Consider the following 24,506-nt stretch of genomic DNA (forward strand, 5'->3'; position numbering starts at 1 on the left):
CTAAAATGTGTCTTGGGTTCGGTGTCGTTGCTTTCCCACTGGACAGCCTGGTACTTAACAGGCGCCCACAAATCATGTTCCCAAGTCACTCCGTCTCTAGGGTGAAACTTTACTAGTTCTTCACACTTCCTCATGGATAGTTTCCTGATCTTTACCCTAACTCTTTTGGACCACACTGCTGCTAAGACTAGAGCTTCCTTATCCTTGATTTTTGGAGTTGTAAAGACTGTTTGTCAAGTAAATACATTCATGCAGCCAGTATCTCGATCATGAAATAGATTCTTACCATGACTCCAGAGGCCCCCCTGAGACCCTGCATCGTCACAGCCCTTTTCCCTAAAGGTAACACTGACCTCAGCAACACTGTAGGTGAATTTCTTACTTGCTTCCTTTGAATTTTGTAAAACTGGAATGCTGCCGTATGTATTATTTCATGGCTTCTTTTGAACAACACTTCGAGATTCATCCATGTTAGCCTTTACTGCAGCAAGCATTCCACTTTTGTGTATGTACCATAAATTCTTTATCTCTTCTACTGTTGATGTACATTAGAGGTTCTTCCAATTTCTGGTCATTAAAAAATATGTCTTAATATACATTTCTGTGGTACATAGCTTTTGGTGCCCATTGGCACACGTTTTTGTTTATTTGAAACCAGGAATAGAATCGCCGTGTCAGAAAACAGACACACTTCAACGTTAGCAGAGGCTGACAGAGAGCTTCGGGGCTCTGACTTCCTGATAACTGCCCTTAAAGCCTACACGACTTTCTACACAGCTTTAGCCTTCATCCCATGGGTTTTGAATTTTGTATTTTTACTATTAGTTCAAAATATTTTCTAACTCTTTATGATTTCTCATGTAAGGGTATTAATTTTTGAACAGTAGAGGATTTTCTTTTCTTTTTTTTTCTTTTTTTTAAACTGATTTCAGCTCAGTTCCCCACTGTGTATTTCTCAGTTCTAAAATTTCTATTGGATTATTTTTTATCTCTACTTACTTGCCCAAATTCTGCACATGGATATGTAATTTTTTGAACAAAATAATCAGTCACTTTTAAATTCCATGTCTTTACTAATGCAGTGTCTAGACCTCCTACCTGTTGGATTCTTTGATTTGGTCTGTTTTTTTCCTCATGACTTTTGGTCACTATTTGGTCAAGCTTCTTATAGCTGCTTACTTTCTATTAAGAGCCACACATTATGTATGAAGAAGTATAAGGATAATTTGAAGTGTGGGATGATCTTGTCATCCTTCAGAGAGGATTTAGTGTTGCTTCTTATGGGCAGTAAGGCCAGGGGCAGGTAATTGTAATTCGGTTATGGTTCAAGCTATCTGAAATCTGAGCTTCATTCCTTTTCAAAGAATGGGTCTCTTTCCACTTCATCCTTTCTCTTAGGGCAGAGCTCTTCAAAATCCCACCTGGACTTTGGGGGATATTTTATGAGAGCTCTTCCTGCTCGATGGAAGCCAAACTCCAAATCTCTCCCCTGAACCTCTCAGCTCTGTGGGACTGCCAGTAGCTAGCTCCCTCCCTGTACCTCTGGCTTCAGTCACTATGTTCTCCCGACTTGTCAGCTTCTCTGTTGTACCCTCAAATGCCTCCAAAGGAAAAACAACACTAAGTCTGGATCCTGACTATGGGCTTTCCTTACCTTTTGGGTTTTTAACACAAGTTCTTGCTGCTGTAGTAGTTCTCCAGTGTCTTCCTATAGACGTTTTGTTTTGTTTTCTTTCTCCCAACTTCTCTGTTTGTTCTCAGAGGAAGAGCATGAGAAAAGTTTGTACTTTTGGAAGCTAAACCTCTCTTCAGTTTGGATTTCTTGGTTTAATTTGTGAAAACGTTATTAGAAATGCTCTGTGTCATTCTACCGGGAATATCCTTCCAGTGTATCACTGATATAATTACTCTGTCAGTCCACCCGTATTTCTCTGTACACTTCTTAAGAATATCATGGGACAGCTTGTCGGACGCCTTGTTGTTGTACCTCAGTCTGTATATTTCTGTGATTTAAAAAAAGGAAATGAGGATATTTTGTTAAAACTTAACTCTTCGTAAACTTTAGTACTAACTGGAACTATGCACTTCTCGGGACATTATTCTGTATTATTATTGCCCTTTGAAATTTTAACAGTTTTTCACAGTTCTTATCTTTGTAAAACACGTTGTAAATGGAATAACCACAATAGGAATAGCCTTCTATTTTTCCTTCTAGGAAAGATGAAAACTAAAGAAGAGATTTAAAAACAGAAGCATATAGGGTATCTCCTGCAGATAACCATTTAGAAGGAAATGAAGCCCCGTTCCAGTCAGGGGATCCCAGGAGATCCCAATTCACATTCCCTGGACCTGTCTCCTAATGCAGCAGAATCTCTTAGATAAAGCTTGTTTTACACCAGGTTTGATGTACTCTTACTATCAGAAGCCTGTATTTCATATATATATTTCATCACTGTGAGACCACAAGAAGGTGCTTCCTTCCAGAGGAGGTTGTAAGACATTCAGAGCTGGCTGTCACGGAGGATCAGGGGTGACACTCGCTTCATCTCTTTCACTAGTGAGTAGGTGCTTCTTTAACACTTCCCATCAGGGTAAATGCCTTTTTTTTTTTTTTGATGTAAAGTTTGATGATTTATTAGTTGCGTATAACACCCAGTGCACCATGCAATACGTGCCCTCCTTACCTACCCATCACCAGCCTATCCCATTCCCCCACCCCCCTCCCCTCTGAAGCCCTCAGTTTGTTTCTCAGAGTCCATAGTCTCTCATGCTTTATTCCCCCTTCTGATTACCCCCCCTTTCTTTATCCCCTTCTTCCCCTACCAATCTTCCTAGTTCTTATGTTCCATAGATGAGAGAAATCGTATAATTGTCTTTCTCTGCTTGACTTATTTCACTTAGCATTATCTCCTCCAGTGCCGTCCATGTTGCAGCAAATGTTGAGAAATCGTTCTTTTTGATAGCTGAGTAATATTCCATTGTATGTATGGACACAACTTCTTAATCCAGTTATCTGTTGAAGGGCATCTCGGCTCCTTCCACGATTTAGCTATTGTGGACAAAGCTGCTATGAACATTGGGGTGCATATGGCCCTTCTCTTCACTACGTCTGTATCTTTGGGGTAAGCACCCAGTAGTGCAATGGCTGGGTCATAGGGTAGTTCAATCTTTAACTTTTTAAGGGACCTACACTGTTTTCCAGAGTGGTTGTACCAACTTGCATTCCCACCAACAATGTAGGAGGGATCCCCTTTCTCCACATCCTCGCCAACGTTTTTAAAAGTGCGCCCATAGCAAATTGGCCCTTGTGGGCTATGTTGCTGTCATCGTGGTTTGAACACTGGCACAGATGGTGTGTTTGCTCTGCTGGTGGTGCCCATTTTGGCCAGGTCATGCTTTCAGAACGCCCCAGCCATTCGAAAGTGGATGGGTAACTTGGCAGAATCTCATAGATTTTGATAATCTGGCCTTTCTTGGCTTGCCTACCCTGTCGAAACCCCTGTGTTGTCTAGTCCTTTTCATGAATTAAGGCCCAGATATAATAACTCTTCATTGCTTTGGTGTCTCGAGTACCTACCTGCGTTTTTGGTCACTAACAATTTTTCAGGCATAGCCAAATCTAACTTCATCTTCATTATTTTGATATAACAGTATTAGTAGATGTCTGTCATTTGTTTTACTGAGTCAGAGCTAGCTTGAGGAACTGGGTATTTATCTGTCTAAAACATCTGTTTTATAGTGTGATCATAGGTATCGGTGATAATTAGGTTTTCTTTCCCCCCTTGGTCAAATGGGATAATAGTACTTCTTGGCAGCTTATTTCTCATTTTTGAAATGGTAAAATAAATAAGCTAATGCTTTTTATTAACATACTCATAACTTTTTTTTTTTAAAGATTTTATTTATTTATTTGACAGAGAGAGAGACAGCCAGCGAGAGAGGGAACACAAGCAGGGGGAGTGGGAGAGGAAGAAGCAGGCTCACAGCAGAAGAGCCTGATGTGGGGCTCGATCCCAGAACGCCGGGATCACGCCCTAAGTCGAAGGCAGATGCTTAACCGCTGTGCCACCCAGGCGCCCCAACATACTCATAACTTTTAGAGGTGGTATTTAATTGCATGAGAAAATATTTCTTAGGAAGAGGAATGTAAAAACTTTTTACTGTAAAATTTATTATTTTTACAGTGAAGTCCATTATTTCTCAGTAAATTGGGGAAAAACCTATTTCATTTATTCATAATAGATACTTAGACCATAGCCTTCTTGGGGTAGGGAATGGAGTGGAATTCTCATACAAACTAAAACTTAAATTCAGCTGATATTTTAAAAAATTCATACTCCATACAAACATTCATGATAAAAACTCTCAACAAAGTGGGTTTAGAGGAAACATACCTCAACACATTAAAGGCCATATATGGAAAACCCATACCTAACATCATACTTAATGGTGAAAAACTGAGAGCTTTCGCCTAACGTCAGGAACAAGACATGGGTGTCTATTCTCACCACTTTTATTCACCATAGTACTGGAAGTCCCAGCCACAGCAATTAGACAACAAAAAGAAATAAAAGTCATCCAACTTATAAGGAAGAAGTCAGACTTTAACTATTTGCAGATCACGTAATACTACATATAGAAAACCCTAAAGACTTCACCAAGAAACTGCTAGAACTCATAAGGGAAATCAGTAAGGTCTCAGGATACAAAATCAATATACAGAAATCTGTTGCATTTCTGTACACTAATAATGAAGCAGCAGAAAGAGAAATTAAGGAATCAATCCCATTTACCATTACACCCAAAAAAATAAAATACCTGGGAATAAACTTAACCAAATAGGTGAAAGACCTGTATTCTGAAAACTATAAAACATTGATGAAATAAATTGAAGATGAAACAAAGAAATGGAAAGACATTCCATGCTCATAGACTGGAAGAACAAATATCATTAAAATGTCTATCCTACCCAAAGTAATCTACACATTTAATTCAATTCTAGTCGTGATTCCAGACTTCAAGTTATATTACAAAGTTGTCGTAATCAAAACAGTATGGTACTGGCACAAAAATAGGCACATGGATCAATGGAACAGAATAGAAAGCTCAGAAATAAACCCACAATTATGTGATCAATTAATCTACAACAAACGAGGCAAGAATATGCAAAGGGAAAAAGACAGTCTCTTCAACAAGTGATGTCGGGAAAACTGGACCACTTTCTTACAGCGTACACAAAAATAAACTCAAAATGAATTAGATATGGGTGTGAGACTTGAAACCATAAAAACCCTAGAAGAGAACATAAGCAATAACCTCTATGACATCAGCCGTAGTAACTTTTTTTTAGATATGTCTCCTGGAGCAAGGGAAACAAAAGCAAAAATAAACATTGGGACTTCTTCAAAATGAAAAGCTTCTGCACAGCAAAGGAAACAGCAAATGAAACTAAAAGACAACCTACTGAATGGGAGAAGATATTTGCAAATGACATATCTGATAAAGAGTTAGTCCAAAATATATAAAGAATTTATACAACTCCCAGCACCTGGGTAGCTCGGTTGAGCATCCCGCTCTTGATTTTGACTCAGGTTGTAACCTCGGGGTCATGAGATCAAGCCCCATGTCGGGCCCCATGTTCAGCAGGGAGTCTGCTTCTTTCCCTCTCCTTCTCCCTTACATGCATGCATAATCTCTCTCTCTCTCTGAAATGAATCTTAAAAAAAAAAAAAAGAACTTCTACAAGTCAACACTAAAAACCAAACAAACCAATTTAAAAATGGGCAGAAGACATGAACAAACATTTTTCCAAAGACATGCAGATGGCCAACAGATATATGAAAAGATGCTCGGCGTCACTGATCCTCAGGGAAATGCAAATCAAACTACAGCGAGATAGCACCTCACACCTGTCAGAATGGCTGAAATCAAAAACTCGAGAAACCAGTGTTGGTGACGATGTGGTGGGCATGCAAACTGGAGCAGCCGCTGGGAAAGACAGTATGAGGCTCCTCAAAAAATGAAAAATAGGTTCTGTGCCTGCTGGTGGTGGCTGCCTCTCTGCCTGGTAGAGGTGTGGAATCGGCGGCTGCGGCCCTTGGGCTGGAATGAACCGCGCTCTCGGCGGAGGCTGGGGAGCTGAGCCAGAGCCCTGGCCAGTGCAGTGGTAGCAGTTGGACTGACCTTTGCCGCTGAGGGATTTGCAGGCTGTGATGTTTTGCAAGCCATGAAACATATGGAGCCTCAAGTAAAATAAGTTTTTCAATGTCTCCCAAAGTCTGCTTTCAGTGGCAGCTAGGACAGAGGTGGGTTTGAATCTAAAATGGCAAAATGAGAAGCAGCATTAATACTAACCGTAAGCCCTACTGCCAATAAAGGAAAAATAAGAGATGCTCATCAATGAATTATGCTTTTAATCACCCAGACAGGGGAGGGTCTCCTTACATAGCAGCCAAAATTAGTGAATCTAAAGACTTACCAGAAGGTCAAGCTAAAAACTGAAGTAAGTGTGTGATGAATTTTAGGTTGTTGTTTATGTACATGTGTGCCAGCTTTTTATAAAAAGCGGCCTCAAAGCTATAAATGATTGAATGAATGAGTGAATATCTACCCTACAACCCAGGAACTGGATATATATCCAAAGAGTATGAAAACAATAATTTGAAGAGATATATGTACCCCTATTTTACTGCAGCACTATTTACAATAGCTAATCTATGGAAGAAGCCCAAGTAGCCATCAATAATGAATGGATGAAGAAGATGTTGTGTGTGCGTGTGTGTGTGTGTGTGTGTGTGTGTGTGTGTGTGTAATGGAGTATTATTTAGCCATTAAAATGAACAAATCTTGCCATTTGAACAACATGGATGGATCTACAGGGCATTATGCTAAGCAAAATGAGCCATTCAGACAAAGACAAATACCATATTTCACTTATAGGTGGAATTTAAGAAAGAAACAAAGAAAAAAAGGAGACAAACAATAAAACTGAGTCTTAACTACAGAGAACAAACTGAAGGTTACTGGAGGGGAGTCATTGTGGGGAGGGGTGAAATAGGTGACCGGGGATTAAGAATCCACTTATCTTGATGAGCGCTGAGTAGTATATGGAACTGTTGGATCACTATATGTACACCTGAAAGTAATACAACACTGTATGTTAACTACATGGAATTCAAAGTAATAATAATTGTAAAATAAAATTTAAACATAAAAATTTTTTTAAAAATTTATACTCCAAATTACATACAGGTGAGATTTGGTGGAGAAAATGGTTGGTGAATTTTAAATTATTACTATTGTTTACAAAAGTGAAATAAAATGTTGGAAGTATAAAAGAAAATCCTTAGAAATACAAATGCATTTGAGAAATTTATTGAGCACCGTAACCTATGCTGTGATCCAACTTTTAATTTTGTAAAAAAAAAAAAAAAGAAAAATAATAAGGCCCCTTTGGTTAAATTATTTGTACTCTACTCCAAGTACATGGCTGGTTGGTGAGCACTGCTATTAATAACAATGTACTATCTTTGTTCTCAAATATATTTACTCGCACATTGTTAATATGAATTCACTTTGAATTATTTTTAGCAATGGTGATAGACTTGGAAAAGTCAACTGTAATCTCACCTATTTGCAATCCTGTGCATAGATTTAGAGGAATGGCAGTTCAATTAAGGTTTAGTTTGTCACAGTGAATAGAGTTAACTTATGTGCACATCAAATTATGACACTATAACCAATGATGTAACTAACACAAAAATCCTAGCAATGTGCTTCAAATGAAAAGAACTGTGCTGTCTGAGAATGTAAATGGCTGCCGTTAAGGCTCGTCTCTTGACTTGACATGAGAGGTGTCCTTATACTCACACTACGTTTGAAATTTAGCTTCTGTCCTAAGTTCGTCCATCTGTGACTTACCTGATTTTGGCATGCCGAAGGAGATAGAGCAGTACTAACCCACAGCACCAAACTGTGTGTTAGATAAGCTCTTATTCCTTTAGGATGTTCAGAAATGAATTTCTATTGTAGTTGGTATTGGGTTAGGAAATGGTACACCAGTCTTCCTGAATCTTGAGTGAAATGAAAAATGGTGTGACTTGATTCATACTCACTTAAAAAAAGAGAGAGAGAGAGAGCAAGACTGAAAGAGAAAAGGAGAGAAGGACTCTATTTAGTGCAAGAACTAGGGTTGGTCTCCATTATGATGCACTAGTAACTTGAAATAATTAAAATTCGCGGCACAGAAGTGCTTTTTTAAAAAACCATATTCAGACCCTGAGTAAAGTGACTCTTTAACACTTAATCACATTTATTGATTTCATAATATTTTCTGTCTTTCTTTCTCTCTAATGATTTTGGTCTCCTTTTCTAATTTTGAAGGGGACCTTCCTGCAAGCTAATAATACGTACTTGAAGAGAAATCCTTCATTGACACTGTGTTGTTGGGGAGGAGATGTTTAGTTTCTCCTTGCCTAGATAAACTACCATATCAGTTTCTCTGGCCATGATTTTCAGTCTTCTCCATCTTCATTCATAAATGTTCTTATAGCCATAATGCTGATGGCAATTTATAAAATTAATTTATAAAATTAACTTCTTTTGGGAAAATATACAGTCTAAAGCAGACAGGAAAATAGTAATTCACAAATGGTCAATTTTATTTTTTTTTAAAGATTTTATTTATTTGTCAGAGAGAAAGAGACAGAGAGAGCACAAGCAGGGGAGGGGGAGCAGCAGGCAGAGGCAGAGGGAGAAGCAGGCTTCCCGCTGATCAAAGAGCCCAGTGCAGGACTCGATCCCAGGACCCTGGGATCATGACCTGAGCTGAAGGCAGACACTTAACCAACTGAGCCACCCAGGCATCCCTCAAATGATCAATTTTTTTTTTTAAGATTTTATTTATTTATTTGACAGAGATAGAGACAGCCAGCGAGAGAGGGAACACAAGCAGGGGGAGTGGGAGAGGAAGAAGCAGGCTCCTAGCGGAGGAGCCTGATGTGGGGCTCGATCCCATAACGCCGGGATCACGCCCTGAGCCGAAGGCAGACGCCCAACCGCTGTGCCACCCAGGCGCCCCTCAAATGATCAATTTTAAATGATTCTGTAAAGTGTAAAAAACTCTTTCTCTCATTTTTGAAAGGCCATGGGAATTAAGCTTTGTGGAACTATATGTGATAAAGATATTATAATGAGTACATTCAAGCCAATACTTATATTCTGATACTTTTCCTTGATACATACACAACAAATTCATTGACCTAAAGTGTTCGCATTACATTTTGAAAGAATCGGTCTTGTGAGGCCATAACAATGAAGTAGTAAAAAAAAAAAAGTAGCTAGACTGAATGTATTTTGTAATCTTCAGCATTTTCATGTGCACGTTCATTTCTAGAGTTGAGGGTGGTAAACATAGTACTATCAGCTTCTACTTTGTCAGAGAACCAGAATCTGAGAGAGCTCCTTCAAGATCTGGAATGGCATACCCTTTTTCCCCCCCATTTTTCTCCTTTTATTGGAATTTTTCTTTTTTTCCTCTCAAAATTTTTTATCTAAAAACAAACAAAAAAAAGGAAAAAAACCAAAAAATTATTGGAAACTCCATGGTACAAGTAGGGAGAAAGGAGAGGAGCATGGAGCTGAGACTCTGAGCCTCTCCAGAGAAAGTTCTCACCCTTGTAGTGCCCTCTCTGGAGGGGAGAGCAGAGCTGAGACAGTCCCCCGATGCCCAGCCACCGTCTGGAAAAGAGGGCAGAGTCACAGTAGTCCAAGGGCCAGAAAGGCCGGAGGGGCAGGGGCTGGAGGGATCACAGAAAGTAACCGGCTTCTTAGAGGGGATGCCCTGGGTCTCTTAGGGAGCAGCCGTGAAGATGATGACATCTTTCTGGAGATGCTCATCCAGCTCCAAGATGGTTGCCATATTCCCACAGCAGTAGCAATAGTTGGGTGCCGACCACACAGTGAGCAGTCTCATTGAGGTGACACTGGCAACCTTCCATCACCAGTTGGTGGGCACGGCAGATCATATCACTGTCGTTGGCTGCGTTGAACTGGGTCACTGTGTCTCTGCTGAACAGGTAGCCAGCTTCATGGGGGCTCACGCCCCAGCCTGTTGTGTCTTCACGGTAAGACCAGAGCACGTCACACATGGGCCCATCGTGGGGCACCTCTTGCTTTCCATCAATCGTCTGGATCTGATCCAAGGTGTAGATAGATGGGGAGAGACCCCCGTGCATGCAGAAGATCTTGCCATCAATGATGGCCGACAGGCTGAGGTAATCAAAGATCTCAGTGCAGTAGCGCCACATGGTTACTGAGCCATATTTACTCAGACACTCGTCGTAGAAGCCATAGACCTGGGTGATCTGGTGGCTTTCATGGTTGCTCCAGATCAAGGTGATGCAGTCTGGATAGCGAACCTTAAGTGCCAGCAGCAGGAGGAATGTTTTGACGCTGTAGAAACTGCCATCCACGAAGTCCCCAGTTGGATCCCAGATTTAGATGTTGTGCCTTTAAAGAGAAAAAAAGGCAGACTGATGAAAAAGGTCCAACAAGGAGAGATTTTGCCTAAAATGCAGGCTATCGGAATCACACAAATATCTTTTTAAAAGCTTGAAATGGCTTGTTGCAGTCCAGGAAGGGTTATCTGCTATAGGAATTGTCTTCCAACAGCAGACAGTTAAAGAACAGGACAAAATCTATAAAACAACTGCTTTCAGACGTTGGGTAGCAGGCAGTTGAACACTGGAATCTCTTACCAAAGGGAAACAGAGGAGTTAAGCTGCGAGATCACACCATCTGCAGCGCGGGGACAAGGACGCAGACATGGTCTACTTGTGTGCCTGAACTGGAGAGCCAGGAGAATAAAGTTCAGTGAAGTGGAAGTGCCTGTAATTTGTGGGAACCCTGGAGAGGAGGGAGCTACAGAGAGAGAGGGAACAAGAGAAAGCTCTGGAGATTACTAATGCAATCTCCTCAGATTTTGGCTGAGCAAACATGGTATAAAATATGACAAGGAAGAGGAAAGAAAGCAGTAGGACAAACAATTCTCAGAGCTCATAGGACTAGGAAGCGTTTCCATCTACGAGCCAGAATAGAGACCTCATAAGTTATGGGGCAGTAGAGAGACCTCAGTAGTGGGACCATGTTAGTCTAAGGCTAAAGGCTGCTCTGGAACTGCTGTAAGCAAAATTATAAACAAACCTTGAATGGATCACATTTATTTAAAACAATTTAACTGTGGGCTAGAAGAAGGTCCAGCACTCTTTAAAAGAATGCATCAAAATTCAGCACCAACGATGTAAAATTCACAACGGCCAACATCTAGTCAAAAATTTCCATGCACGTTCAGGAAAGAGAGTAGGGAGGAGAGGCAGAAGGAAGGGGCATGAGGAAGCTTTCAGGGGAATGATGGGTATATTCTTTATCTTGATTATGTTGATGGTTTTGTGGGTATATACATACGGCAGCCCTTATCAAAGTGTATAATTAAAGCATACTCATTTTATTATATGCCAGCTATACATCAATAAAGCTGTTAAAAATTGCCAAGCATTCAAAGAAGCAAGAAAATATGACTGGTAACAAAAACAAGAAGTGACAGCTATTATTTAATTAGCAGTCGAACATGATGAGGAGAGAAAGATATAAAAAAGATCAAAATGTAAGTTTTACAGATTAAATGTATAATATCAGAAATTTAAAATACACTGGTTGAGAACAACCTATATGCTGACTAAGAAGATCAGTGAATTTGAAGACATAGGAATAGTAACTGTCCAAAATGAATTACACAGATGAAAAAAGCCTGAGAAAAATTTAATAGTGCATCAGTGTCCTCTAGCAAAGTATTAAATGATCTAATATATATGTTAGAGTCACCACAAAAGAGCAAGGAGGAAGACATCACGAACAGTATTTGAAGAAATTAAAACTAAATCCATAGGTGCAGGAGGACATTCCAGAGCAGACTAAAAGCAGAGATCACACCAAGGCATATCATAATTAAATTGCTGAAAATCAGTGATTAAAAAAAAATCTTAAAGCAACCATAGAGATTAGACAATTACATACAGTGGAACAAAGATTGTTACAACAGACTTCTCATCAGAAACTGTGCAACCTACAAGGCAGTGGACTGAGATCTTAAGAGTACCGAACAAAAAAATGTCAACCTAGATGGCTATACCTAATGAAAATATCTTTCAAAACTGAAAGCAAAAAACAACCCACTTCAAAAATGGGCAAGGCACTTTAACACACATTTCTCCAAAGAAGATATGCAAATGTTCCATAAGCATATGAAGAGATGACAGACATCACTAGTCATTAGGGAAATGCAAATCAAAGCCACAATGAGATATCACCTCATACCCATTAGGAAGTTTTTGTTTTTGTTTTTAAAGGGGGAAAATAACAAGTATTGGTGAGAATGTGGAGAAATTGGAACTCTTATGCATTGCTGGTGGGGATGGAAAATGGTACAACCACTGTGGAAAACAGTCTGTGCCGTAGATTTTTCTTTAGTTTTTTTGAAAATTATTAAAAACATGAAAACCACTCTTAACTCATAAGCCATAAAAAATTTGGCCACAAGGTGTCTTTGACCCACAAGCTGTCATTTACTGATCTCTGCCCTGAGAAACCACTGAGAAAATATAGAGATATTAGAGGTATTACTAAATAATGGAGATAAAATGGAATCATAAAAAATGTAGCTAATCCAAAAGGAGGCAGGAAGAGAGGTGGACAGGATAAAAGAATATACGTGACGGAAGACAAATATAAAGACAGTAAATTTAAACCCAACTATACCAATAATTACACCACATATAAATCGTGTACGTGCTCCAGTTAAAAGGCAGAAATTATCAGAACGGTTGAACTAAGACCCAACTTTATGATGGCTGCCACAGAGCTATTTTAAATGTGAAGATCCAGAAGGTCTACTGTGAAAATACAAATGCAAAGAAAGTTGCAGTTGCCATATTAATATAAAAGTGAACTTTAGAACAAGGATTTTTTTACCAGGGGTTTTATACTAACAAATAAGTTCATCAACGGACATAAAGATGTATGCACATAACCCTGATGGTGTATACACACAGAACCAGAGCTGCTGATGCCTGAAGTGAGACCAATAAAACTGAAAGGACAATGACAAAGTCACAGTTAGAGTTGGATAGATCACTACTCCTCTCAATAATTAATGGAATATTCAGACAGAAAATCAGCACAGTTGTTGAAGTTTTGAACAATATCATCAACGAACCTGATCTAATTAACATTTGTAGAACACACCATCTAAAAACAGCAAAACAATATTATTTCCAAATGTAGGCATGTTTCCCCAAGGAGAACTTACTTGAAGCAATGAACAGAAGTCTCAGTACCTTTAAGGGGACTGAAATCAAATGGAGCATGATTATAGTGGAATTTAACAAAACCTCAAAAACAGACCTATCTGGAAAAACTTCCAAATACTTGGAAGTTATTAGTCTATTTCCTAATAATTCATTGGTCAGAGAAGTAAGCAGATAATATTTTTAACATTTTGAACTAAATGAAAATGGAAATAGGTAAAAATTTATGAGATGCAGCTAAACAGTGCTGGGCGGGCGGGGTCATTGGAAGGTGGAACCCTCACACATTCCTGCAGAATGCCAAGTAGTACAACCACTTTGGAAAACCGCTTAGTGGTTTCTTATCAAGTTAAACATACACTTAAACTGCTACCCAGCAGTCCTACATGTAGGTATGTACCCAAAGAAATGAAAGCATGTATATATATATATATATATATACACCCACATAAAGACTTGAGTGTAGGGGGAGCCTGGGTGGCTCAGTTGGTTGGGCATCTGCCTTCAGCTCGGGTCATGATCCTGGGATCCTGGGATCAAGCCCCACATCTGGCTCCCGGCTCAGTGGGGAGTCTGTTCCTCCCTCTGCCACTCCCCCTGCTTGTGCTCTTTCTCTTTTTCTCTCAATTAAATAAATAAATAAAATCTTTGGGGAAAAAAAAAGACTTGAGTGGAGATACTCACAGGATCTTTATGCTTACTAGCCCAAGCCTGGAAATCACCTAAACGTCTATCTGTGAATGCATGGATCAATAAATTGTGGTTTATCCATGAAAACAAGCTACTGATACTCACAAAATGGATCAATTTTAAGAGCAATGTGATAAGGAAAAGAAGCTAGCCTTGAAAGTCTACTGATTGCATGCCTCCATTTACAGTTGACCCTTGAGCACCACGGGCTTGAACTACCCAGGTTCACATATACATTGGTTGTTTTGGGGGGTGTTTTTGATAAATATAGTACAGTACCGTAAATGTATTTTCTCTACCTTACGATTTTCTAAGTAACAGTTTCTTTTCTCTAGCTTACTTTACTGTAAAAACACAGCTGTAGAATACCTATACAGAACATCTGCTGATTGGCTGTTTACGGTATTTGTAAGGCCTCCAGTCAACAGTAGGCTATTTGGGGGGGGGGGGAGTCAAAAGTTAAATGCTGACTTTCGACTGTGCAGGGGTTTGATTCCCCTAACCCTGGCGTTGTTCAAGGAAAGTCTTGAAAAGGAACAGCTGGCAGAGGTGGTGAAGAAGTTAAGTTAGGTGGGTCGATGTGAAGATCCTGATATCAGAGAAGTTCTGGGATCTTCACTGGTGGGAGAAGAGGTGAGAGTATTGATTCCAGGCAATGGCGTGAAGACGGAACTTGTGAGCCTTGTAGACCACGGGAAAGACTGGGGGTGTTAATCTGAAAGAGGCAGCCACTTGATCAAGTTCTAATGATTTGCATTTATTTTCTGCTAGTTTAATCGATATATAATGGAACCAGGGTTTTCAGTGTTATCTTTGTTAGGAGGTGATTTCTTTTCTGTGTGTATGCATGTACATATGTGATGGTCTACCTTTTCTATTTCCATTTGCTGGTTTATTTATTTCTTTTTATTTAACAGCTTTATTGAGAAATAATTCATATGCCATACAATTTACCTATATTTAAAATGTACAATCACTGGGTGTCAGTGTACTCATAGTTGTATACTCATGATCACTATCTAATTTTAGAATATTTTTGTCTCCCCCAAAAGAAACTCTGTACTCACTAGCAGTTCCTACCCATTCCCCACACGTCTCTCAGCCCACAAGCCCCAAGCAACAACTAATTTATTTTCAGTCTCTAGATTTGACCATTCTGGACATTTCGTATAAATGGAATCCTATAATATGTGGTCTTTGTGATTGGCTTCTTACACTTAGCACAGTGTTTTCAAGGTTCATCCATATGGTAGCAGGTATCAGGACTTCATTCCTTTTTACTGTGGAATGATGTTACATTGTACAGACATACCACATTTCATCTCTTCACTCATTAGTTGGTGTTTATTTTGATTATTTCTGCTTCTTGGCTACTGTGAATAATATGAACATTCCTGCACAAGTGTTTATGTGGACATATGTTTTCATTTTTCCTTGGTAAGTGGAATTGCTGGGTCATATGGCAACTTATTGGCTTATTTTTTAATTACTTGGGGGGATCTAGCATTGACCTTCTATATTTTTATTATGGGTATCTTCAGCTAGTGTATTTCATAAATATTTCTTATAATTTTTTTCCAGTGGCTTTTGCTTAATTTTCTTCTTATTGTTGTTAAAGTTTGAGTTTTTAAAAAATATATACATTGTATTCAGTCATCTTGTTTCTGATGACAGAATCCATTTATTAGTTATCACAAATGGTTCCAACAGCATGTGGGGTTCTGTTTTCCTCTATTCTTTAGTAAAGTCAAAAAAATGTTTTATTATTGATCCCTTATCTATCTGGAGCTGATTTCTCAATTTCTTTAAAGGTGACTTTTGAGATGAGGCAGGGTGGTGAAGGATTTTCAGGGAGGTGGAAGTGGTGGTGAAAAGAAAAATTCCTAGAAGAAGCAAGCTGACAGTTGCCCTTCATTGGCTTGCTGAAGGAACTCTGGGGAAGACAGTAGAGAAAATGGTGAAAAGGGAAAGTAGTCATTAGTAAAATGCCATTTCGCTCATTATAGCTTTAATGTTACACAGTTCACTTTTAGGGCAAGCTTCTGAAACCTGCCTGTCTTGTGATCCTTCCAAGGTCTACAGATTTCTGTAATTTACTTTTCTTTTATTGTCATCTTCTTTCTCCTTCTTTTAAAATGAAACATTACACCATTACACTAGGATTGTTGGAAATGGGAAGAAGCTCCGTGATTTCCAGTCATACTCATCACATTTAATCACAACATCTTCCTGGTTTTCAGAAATAACTTTAAAATCAATTTAAAATGTCAGTTGCTTTGGTGTAGTCAGTACAGAAAGTGGGAAATGTGCAAAAGCCATGGGTCTCTTGCTTCTAATTTGATACTCTGGGTTGTGAGATTTGATTCCTTAGATGTAAGTCTATAGGATGAGATGGTTGGCTATGGCAAAAAGTTGAGTATGTAAGAGACAAAAAGCATAGATTCTAGGGCTTGTGGGGCTATTCATGTGTTCACTCTGCGTGGGCTAGAAGCATAATGAAGTTTCTAAGGTAAATAAGGGCCATAGATTTTATTTGGGTCATTTTCCAAAATTCTGGTTTGTCTCTAATCTCACATGTTTGTACTATCATGCCATTAATAACTAAAACTTTTATCATTATAGTTTTAAAAAGCTTCTCCTGGTTTCTGGATTGTTCCCCACTGCTTGGTAGCAGTGTAAGCTTCAGCACATTACTTTCTTATTCTTTTTCGGTTTGAAATGCCTCACCTATAAAATAAGAATGAAAACTATCTATAGAGTAGTTGTGAGGATTGAAAATAAGGCATTTGTATTTAGCACAATGCCAGGAATACATAAAGTCCTCGTGAATTTTCGCTGTCATTATTGCTTCCTGGTACAGTCTACATTGTGTGAAATTTGCAAGTCAGCATTAGCATAATCCTTTAGCTGTGATCTAAGGATGTTGGTTTTTAGTTCTGTGTCCTACATCTGAGGGTGGGGTGGAGAATGGAGGAATAGAAACAGTGACCCTCTAATAGCTAACGATGTCACATGGTTCTCCGGGAAGAAAGGTTGTGGAACTAGTTCAGACCATATTCGTGAAGCCAAAGATGATCAGAAATGATGTTTGATTGGAAATAATACCCGTTTTCACTTGTCATTCTATTAGAAATCAGACTTTTTCATGGTTAACAACGTAAAGTGCAACATTGATACTTGGAGCTAAGGATCATTCAGGTAATCCACTACGAAGACTCGCCAAGATGGAAACAGTAGCTTACGGCCAGCGCTAGGTTAAATAAATAATGTGGAGTGAAAGCCAGCGCAGGTTAGCCTCCTTCATCATTGTCACTCGGTGCACAATAAAATCTCACTCCCATCACTTCAACAGACAAGAGACTGAAAGTTCAAAAGTTAATTTTAGATTTTAAATGATAATTTTTGAAAAAAATCTAAATCCATGTGTCATCACAGTCCAAATGATTTTTAAGTAGAATGCTATTTTATGTCAGTGAGATATGCTAATTGTATTAATTTGGTGGTTCTAAGTGGGTTCAGTATCGCCATTGTTTCTATCAACTGTGTTTTCAGAGGTAAAGACAGTCTTCAGGCCAGCTATTTGAGTTGCTATTGATTTTTGGATTAACTGTGGTGGTTGTTGTTTTAAAATAAAAATGTTAACAGTCTTTGGTAAACAGCTCTTTAGAGGTGCTGTCAGAAATAGAAGTCTGTGTGGAATGAGCTATTGATGACTGATGGCTCCTTTGACATGATAATAATCGAATGCTACAACTGAAATGTCTTTATGATCCTCTGTGAAGGAGCTCACTGCTCTTCGTGAATATTCAAGCACTTTCACAGTCCAGCTCACATAGCCCCTCCTCCGTGAGGCCAGCCAGAAGTGCTCCTGTCCCCCTTTAGATTCCAGTAGCATCGTTTATACCTGTCTTTGCAGTTACAGAGAGGGCCTTGCAACATCATTATTTGTGTTTTCTTTTCCCTCATCAAATATAAGTGCCTTAGGACACAAACTGTTCAACATTCAGATAAACTCAGCAGATAATTTACAACAGATAAATGATTGAGTAGCCGTACTACCCGAAGTATTGTGCCTTAGGTATGCGAATGTGAGTATTACACAGCGCTCATCTTTGTCACTGTATTCTACGTAGTGCCTACCCTCCCTCTCGACTTTTTTCTGTCATTTTCCAAGATGCCCTGTTTTCCCTCCGACTTCTCCTGCTGCTGCTTTGCAGTGTGTTTTGTCCCTTCCTCTGGTAGACTTCTGAATGATAAGGTGCCTGAGGCATGTTCCTGGACTCTCTTCTGTTTTCAGTGTACACTCTCTCTAGGTGATCTCATTTATTCTCATGCATTTAAAATATTATCTTTATGTCAGTGACTTTCAATTTTGTATCTCTGGTCCAGACACTTCTGAACGTCAAGCCTCCGTATTCCAATGGCCTTTGAAGTTTCCTGAGCATCAGAAAGTTAAATGTCACAAAGAACACCCTCGATCTTACCTCCAGATCTGGTCCCACCCTCCAGGGAGGCACCTTTCCGGCCCCACCCGGCCCCCACCTGGCAAAATCCTGGCAGTGATCTTTGACACATCTTCTCCCTCACCCTGTGCCTTGAGCCCTCACCAAATCCTGTTGATTCTGCCTCCCAAATACATTCTTCCTCTGGGCTCCACTCTCTATACATTGCCTGTAGGCCAACCCACAGTGCAGGTGGAATGGCCCCTTTTGGCCCCTCTGGTCCAATCAACAGAGTCATCACAGTGGTTTTTAAAAATCATAAAGCATGGGGCGCCTGGGTAGCTCAGTCGTTAAGCGTCTGCCTTCGGCTCAGGGCGTGATCCCGGCGTTCCGGGATCGAGTCCCACATGGGGCTCCTCCGCTGGGAGCCTGCTTCTTCCTCTCCCACTCCCCTGCTGTGTTCCCTCTCTCGCTGGCTGTCTATCTCTGTCACATAAATAAATAAAATCTTTAAAAAATTAATTAATTAATTAATTAAAAATTTAAAAAAATAAAAAAATAAAAATCATAAAGCAGATCATGCCTTAAAATTCCTCCCCAGTTGTCCTTGTTCTTAAGATAAGATTTAGAAATCTTCCTCATGGCTTCAAAACTCTATATAAGGCCTTCCTCCAGTCTCTTCTCCTGCTGCACGCCACCTCTGTAAATCCAGCAAATGGCAGCATGCTCCAAATCCTAGAGATTTTTTTTTTTAAGGATTTTATTTATTTATTTGAAAGAGAGAGAGTACGAGTAGGGGGCAGAGGGAGAAGCAGACTCCCCGCTGAGAAGGGAGCCCCACACTGGACTCCATCCCAGGACCCCGAGATCATGACCTGAGCTGAAGGCAGATGCTCAACCAACTGAACCACCATGCACCCCCAAATCCCAGAGATTTGACGAGTTTCCTCCTCCCGTGGTTTAGGCTTTGTCCACAAGCTCTGCCTTTTGAGGATCCCCTTTACCAAATGAAGCCCCACTGACCTGCTCTGCTTAAACATCATTTCCACAGACACGCTTTATCCAGCTCCTCACACTAAATCGGGTCCCGTCCCCCTTTTTTATCCTAAAGTATCCTGAACCTTTCCTTTATATCCCCCATGGTAATTGGTAAGATTTATTTCGTTGGATGATTATTTGCTCAACATCTGGCTCCCCCATTGTTCTGTAGGACGCATGAGGGCAAAGATCTTGTCTGCTTTACTCACACTTCAGACCCAGGAACTGACAGACGCGTGGTGGAAAGTCAGTAAATATTTGTGGAAGGGATAGACTAAATAGGAAATAAAAGTTCAAAAGCACGTTGAAATACTGTATAACAGAATGTGCTTCCAACTTATGGCTATGATATAGAAGTAAATTTCTGGCACCCGTGTGAAGACCTTTAGTTTGTGACTAAACCAGGCCTCTGCTGGTTTTTTGACCTATCACATTTTAGCATTGTCATCACCAAGAATGTATTTGGCAGCAGGAAAAAAACATGTATATATATATATATACACATTTTTTTTTATCAGAATGACAGCAGATGTTTATTGATCGGCAGTCCTTGTCCTTGTCACTTTTATTCCTCACGGTGCCCGGTAGTCTTCTACAAGTTTGGGATACGGCTGGTGTGATGCAGCCTACTTTCCCATGGGGGGCAGACAGTAAACAAACACACAGAAAATTTCAGCTCTTGAGAAATACTAGGAACTAAATAAAACAGTAATGGCATGGGTCGGGGTGGTTAGAGAAGTCCTATTCCAAAAGGGGACGTGTGAGCTGAGACCTGAGTGACAGGAGTCCCCTCTGGAAGATTCTGAGGGAAAGCCTTCCAGCCACGGGGGAACAGCATGTTGCGGAAGCAGAGCAGGTATTGCCTGATACAGTCGAGAAACAGAGTGGGGGCTGGCTGTCCTGGAGCGCAGTGGAGGAGGGAAGGAGGAGCATGCAGTATTGGAGCTATAGAAACCGGGGTTTCAAGCTCTGACTCCCCCTCCTTCCTGGCTGTTTATCACAAAATGGAGACAGTCATGATGCCAGCTCGCGTTGATGTTGCTAAATATGATGATGAGGGTAAGTATAGGTGATAATGAACATCATTGATAATTTAAACATGATTAACTGCCTTCCACAGAATTTATGTCAGGGGGAAACCAGTAGAGTAAATGTTAAACTAATGGCTGTGTCTGTGTGTTTGATGGTTTACTGATGGACTATCTCTTAAAACAGTGTTGCTAAGTATTTACAAACATTCTTATTTGCATTGATTTCTCGCAAAAGGTTAAAAAGCTGAAGAGAGAACTCTCACAAATGAAGCAAGAATTGCTGTATAAAGAACAAGGCTTTGAAACGTTGCAGCAGTGAGTATAAAAATACTGAAATTGAGAATAATTGAAAGCCCCCTAATACAAAGAAAATAGAAGTACACATTATACATAAGAGATTTCTCAAAGAAACATAAAGTAAAAAGCTCTGAAACCAAAACCAAAAACCAAGAAAACAGTCAACCAACAAACAAAAACACTTGGGAAAATCTATATACTTTGAAAAGGTCTGAAGTTTTATGAATCATCGGAGAGTCAGAGAAACCAGTGAGAACCTTCACTTTGTGTCCTGGGGCACCTGCCTGCCTGCTCTAAGCTTGAGGTACGCGCTAAGGGAATAGACGCAGGGAGGGAGCACCTCCGTGTTCGGCTCTCGCGCTGGACAGTGTGAGCTGCCCTGAGCCCTGGGTTGGAGGCATCTCACTGCCCCTTCGTCAGCCCCAGGCACCATCTAACTGGGGCCGATCTCAGGGAGCGAGTTAGGTCAGCAGAGAAGCTTGAGTGGGTTCCTCATTTCCCGAGTTCCTTTTGTCCTTTCCAGTTCTGTAGTCAAGTCTGATGGGCCACTGGCCTAACTCTAGACTGGGCCAGACTAAGGAAGATGTAGACAACTGAGGGGAGCAGATTCTGGAATCTCCTGCCCCGTTCCCAGCCCCTGGAAGCCACTGTTCTCCCAGCTGACGAGGCTCTGCCCGGCTAAGCCCTGACAGGCACACCGGACTTTCCAACCCTCACGAGCCCTACCGCATGGTCTCTGGTGTGAGGCAAGAAGTTGATGGTTTTCACAACCACATGACCACAGAGAGGATTGAAGGCATTATGCCTTTGCATTATCCCTCAAAAGGCATTCAACTGTGTGTGCGGGGCTCTGTGCCAACTGCGGTGCAGTGTTTATAGAGAGTTCCCGATGGCCTGCGTGTTCTTCCCCCAGTCTCCCTCTGTAGCAATCCAAGGCAGCAAGGCATTACCCCTTTTTAAAGATCCTGTGTGTGTGTTGGCCAAACATAAGCTGGTGCTTCTGTGTGTTTGCACGACGAATTAACAGCTCGGGACACCAGTCACGACTCTTGACCATCCGTCATATGACTGATTTCAGATCTGGGTCTTATGGCTCTATCTTCTTTTTTCCCACTCACCTCATGTAATCATAACCATTTTATTCTTTCGGATGCTCCTGTCCTAGTGGTTCTCAAACCTGACTGCATATTAGAATAATCTGAGGAACTTTTAAAAAAAAAATACCTGTTTTTGGTCTCCATCTAGGCATATTTTGTGCGATCCCCAGGTAGTTCTCAAGTATGGCTGTGTTCTAAGCACCTCAGCCGGCTGCAGAGCTCCCCTGAAGAACTGAGCAGACCTAGAATGACATCAGTGTGATACTTAGTAATTGCACATCAGCATAAAGGAGGGCTTTGTGGTGGGAGCTGAGAGAGAAAACAAACTTTGACGAGCCCTACAAAATGTTTAGCTACACGTTAAACATTTTTAAAGCACATGAAATTGTAACTCATGTCACCACCCGGGATTAAAGGTTAGCCAAACTTGCTGTTTTTGTTATATTGATATAACAGTGCTGTATTGTTTTAAAGCAGTTTGCTTGCAAGCAATTTTTATAGGAATCCAAGGCATGTTTAAGAATCTGTCAATAACATTCCACAAGAAAACAATAGACATTTGTTGTAGAAATTCAGGCATTCTCTTGCAATGATTCTAATCCCTTGAACCGAGATCAGAAAAGATACGATATCTAACATCAGAGAGACCTCTCTTGTTGATCCTGACTATAGACAAAATAAAGCTGTTTCCATTCAAATGTTAACCACCATTCTACTAGAACATTGAATAATAATTGAACCCAGAGACCATACTTTTCAGGAAGCCACATTCCTGATACTGTAAAGGGACTTTTCCTTGGGTTTTGACAGAAAATATATTTCAGGAAAAGATTTAAATAGAATCCTACTGCAGGCTTTTGTAACTTTTCATTTATTTGAGATAGAATGGACTCTTTTTGCCAAATCTGGAGCTATAATGTAATTTGAACTCAGGCTTTCATTTTACTGAGTTCAAGAGTTTATGCTGGATGAATGAATGTAGTTTTACTCTGCATTATTTATTTCCATCTGTGGTCCCATAGTTGACTTTGGCCTAGGCCGTCACGTAGCTTATGTGTAGACAGATATCACCAGGAAGACATTTCTACTTTGCCACTTTCGGCATTCATTCAAAAGTGGAAAATGAGAAGTGAAACATTCAGCCAGCCAAAAATGTATACCTAGCCTGTGAAATTTGGCTCGGCCGGGGTGGGGGGGGGGCACATATTCTCGAGGGAAAGCATGCAAATGGGAATCTCTTCTCTTTCAGAGGAGACCAAGATACAGGGGAAATTAATAATATGGTACTCAGAACCCGCCCCCCAAAACAAACTTTAAAAAAATGTTTTTGAGGAAAAATATAAAATTTTATTTCTCAAATTAAGAACAAAAAGCACAGTACTTTGATTTAAAAATCAGCAAATAATGCTGATATTTTGATTTTGTTTGACTTTATCTTATGGTCAGTTAGGGTCAAAAAAGAGAGAAAAGGTGGGAGATAAAGAGTTGAGGAGGAAAGGAGAAACGTGGAGATAAAGGGAAAAGCAATAGTTAGAGGAAAACAGGTGCTCAGAGGAAACAGAAGTCTGAGAGAAAGACCAGAAGGGCTCCCCGGTGTGGGTAGGGTGGGGGGGGGGTGGGCGCTGAGTTGACCTGGCTTGTCCTTGTTGCTTTTTAGCACCCGACTGAGCAGTGGACAGCCAGGACTTTATTATCTAGTTCTAAAGCTCTCTGAAATGTAAATGAGCAGTCTTTATTTTTAAGCGTTAAAGTTGATTTCTGAGAACAGCTTACATACTTTTTTTGTTTTCAGATGTTAAAGCTGATTTCTGACTTAAAGATTTGTTTTAACTGTTAGATTCTGAAGGTTTTCCACAAATAGGAAGAAATCACTTGGGCTTTAGAAATTTCTTTGCCACAGTTTGAGAGTCCTGTGTTCATAGCTATTTCATGAAATCGCACAAATTTTTTTTTTAATTAAAATAAGCCTTTTGCCTCAACTAGGTTGGTAGATATAATACTTAAGGGAGCCAACAATTCCACTGTTAAATCCCTTCCCAAATAAATGGGATTAACCAATATTCAAAGTACTGCCTGTGTTTTTTTCAAATATTCAAAGTGTAAGAGTCATAAGAGCCCTGAGCCTGAATCTGTCATTTTGAGGATTGTCCCTCTACTAGTGAAGTGTTTATGCAGTTTAGGGACTAAAGTTGCGTAAACCTTCTGGTCTTGCTTTTTCACTTAGAGGAAGTGTGACGAGTAGATTTCTAGGGTCCCTTCCCGCCCTAAACACCGTGTGTTCATGCGCTCATACCTGCTTAACTCAGTGACTTCGTTGGTTGTACTTTTATTATCAAATAACCTCATGATGAAATTCCTTTTATTTTCTTAGGTTAAAACTTTGTTCAGCAACAATAAAATGTTTGCTAAAATAGTACTTGGGGAAATACGTTATCTGCCAACTGTGCTTGCCTGAGTAAACTTTGTTTGGAAGAATGAATAAGAGGGTTGGTGGGTTGTTTTTTGTTTTTGTTTTTGTTTCCAGATTATGCCCCTCACATTGAAATAAAT

The 24,506-nt window shown here is 40.0% G+C and overlaps 1 protein-coding gene and 2 pseudogenes across 3 annotated transcripts in view; 2 read left to right on the plus strand and 1 right to left on the minus strand.

The window, feature by feature from the left end:
• The window catches only part of WWC2 (WW and C2 domain containing 2), a 210,090-nt gene that overhangs the window by 113,012 nt on the left and 72,572 nt on the right, over positions 1-24,506 (plus strand). For all 3 annotated transcript variants that reach the window (XM_034647701.1, XM_034647702.1, XM_034647703.1), the window contains one exon: positions 20,798-20,877. In XM_034647701.1, coding sequence (XP_034503592.1) covers positions 20,798-20,877 — 80 coding nt within the window. The remainder of the gene's footprint in view (positions 1-20,797; positions 20,878-24,506) is intronic.
• Positions 5,814-6,685, plus strand: LOC105242122 (annotated as a pseudogene).
• Positions 9,670-10,481, minus strand: LOC105242211 (annotated as a pseudogene).

The sequence above is a fragment of the Ailuropoda melanoleuca genome, chromosome 18 (assembly GCF_002007445.2).
Source record: "Ailuropoda melanoleuca isolate Jingjing chromosome 18, ASM200744v2, whole genome shotgun sequence".
Classification (NCBI taxonomy): Eukaryota; Metazoa; Chordata; class Mammalia; order Carnivora; family Ursidae; genus Ailuropoda; species Ailuropoda melanoleuca.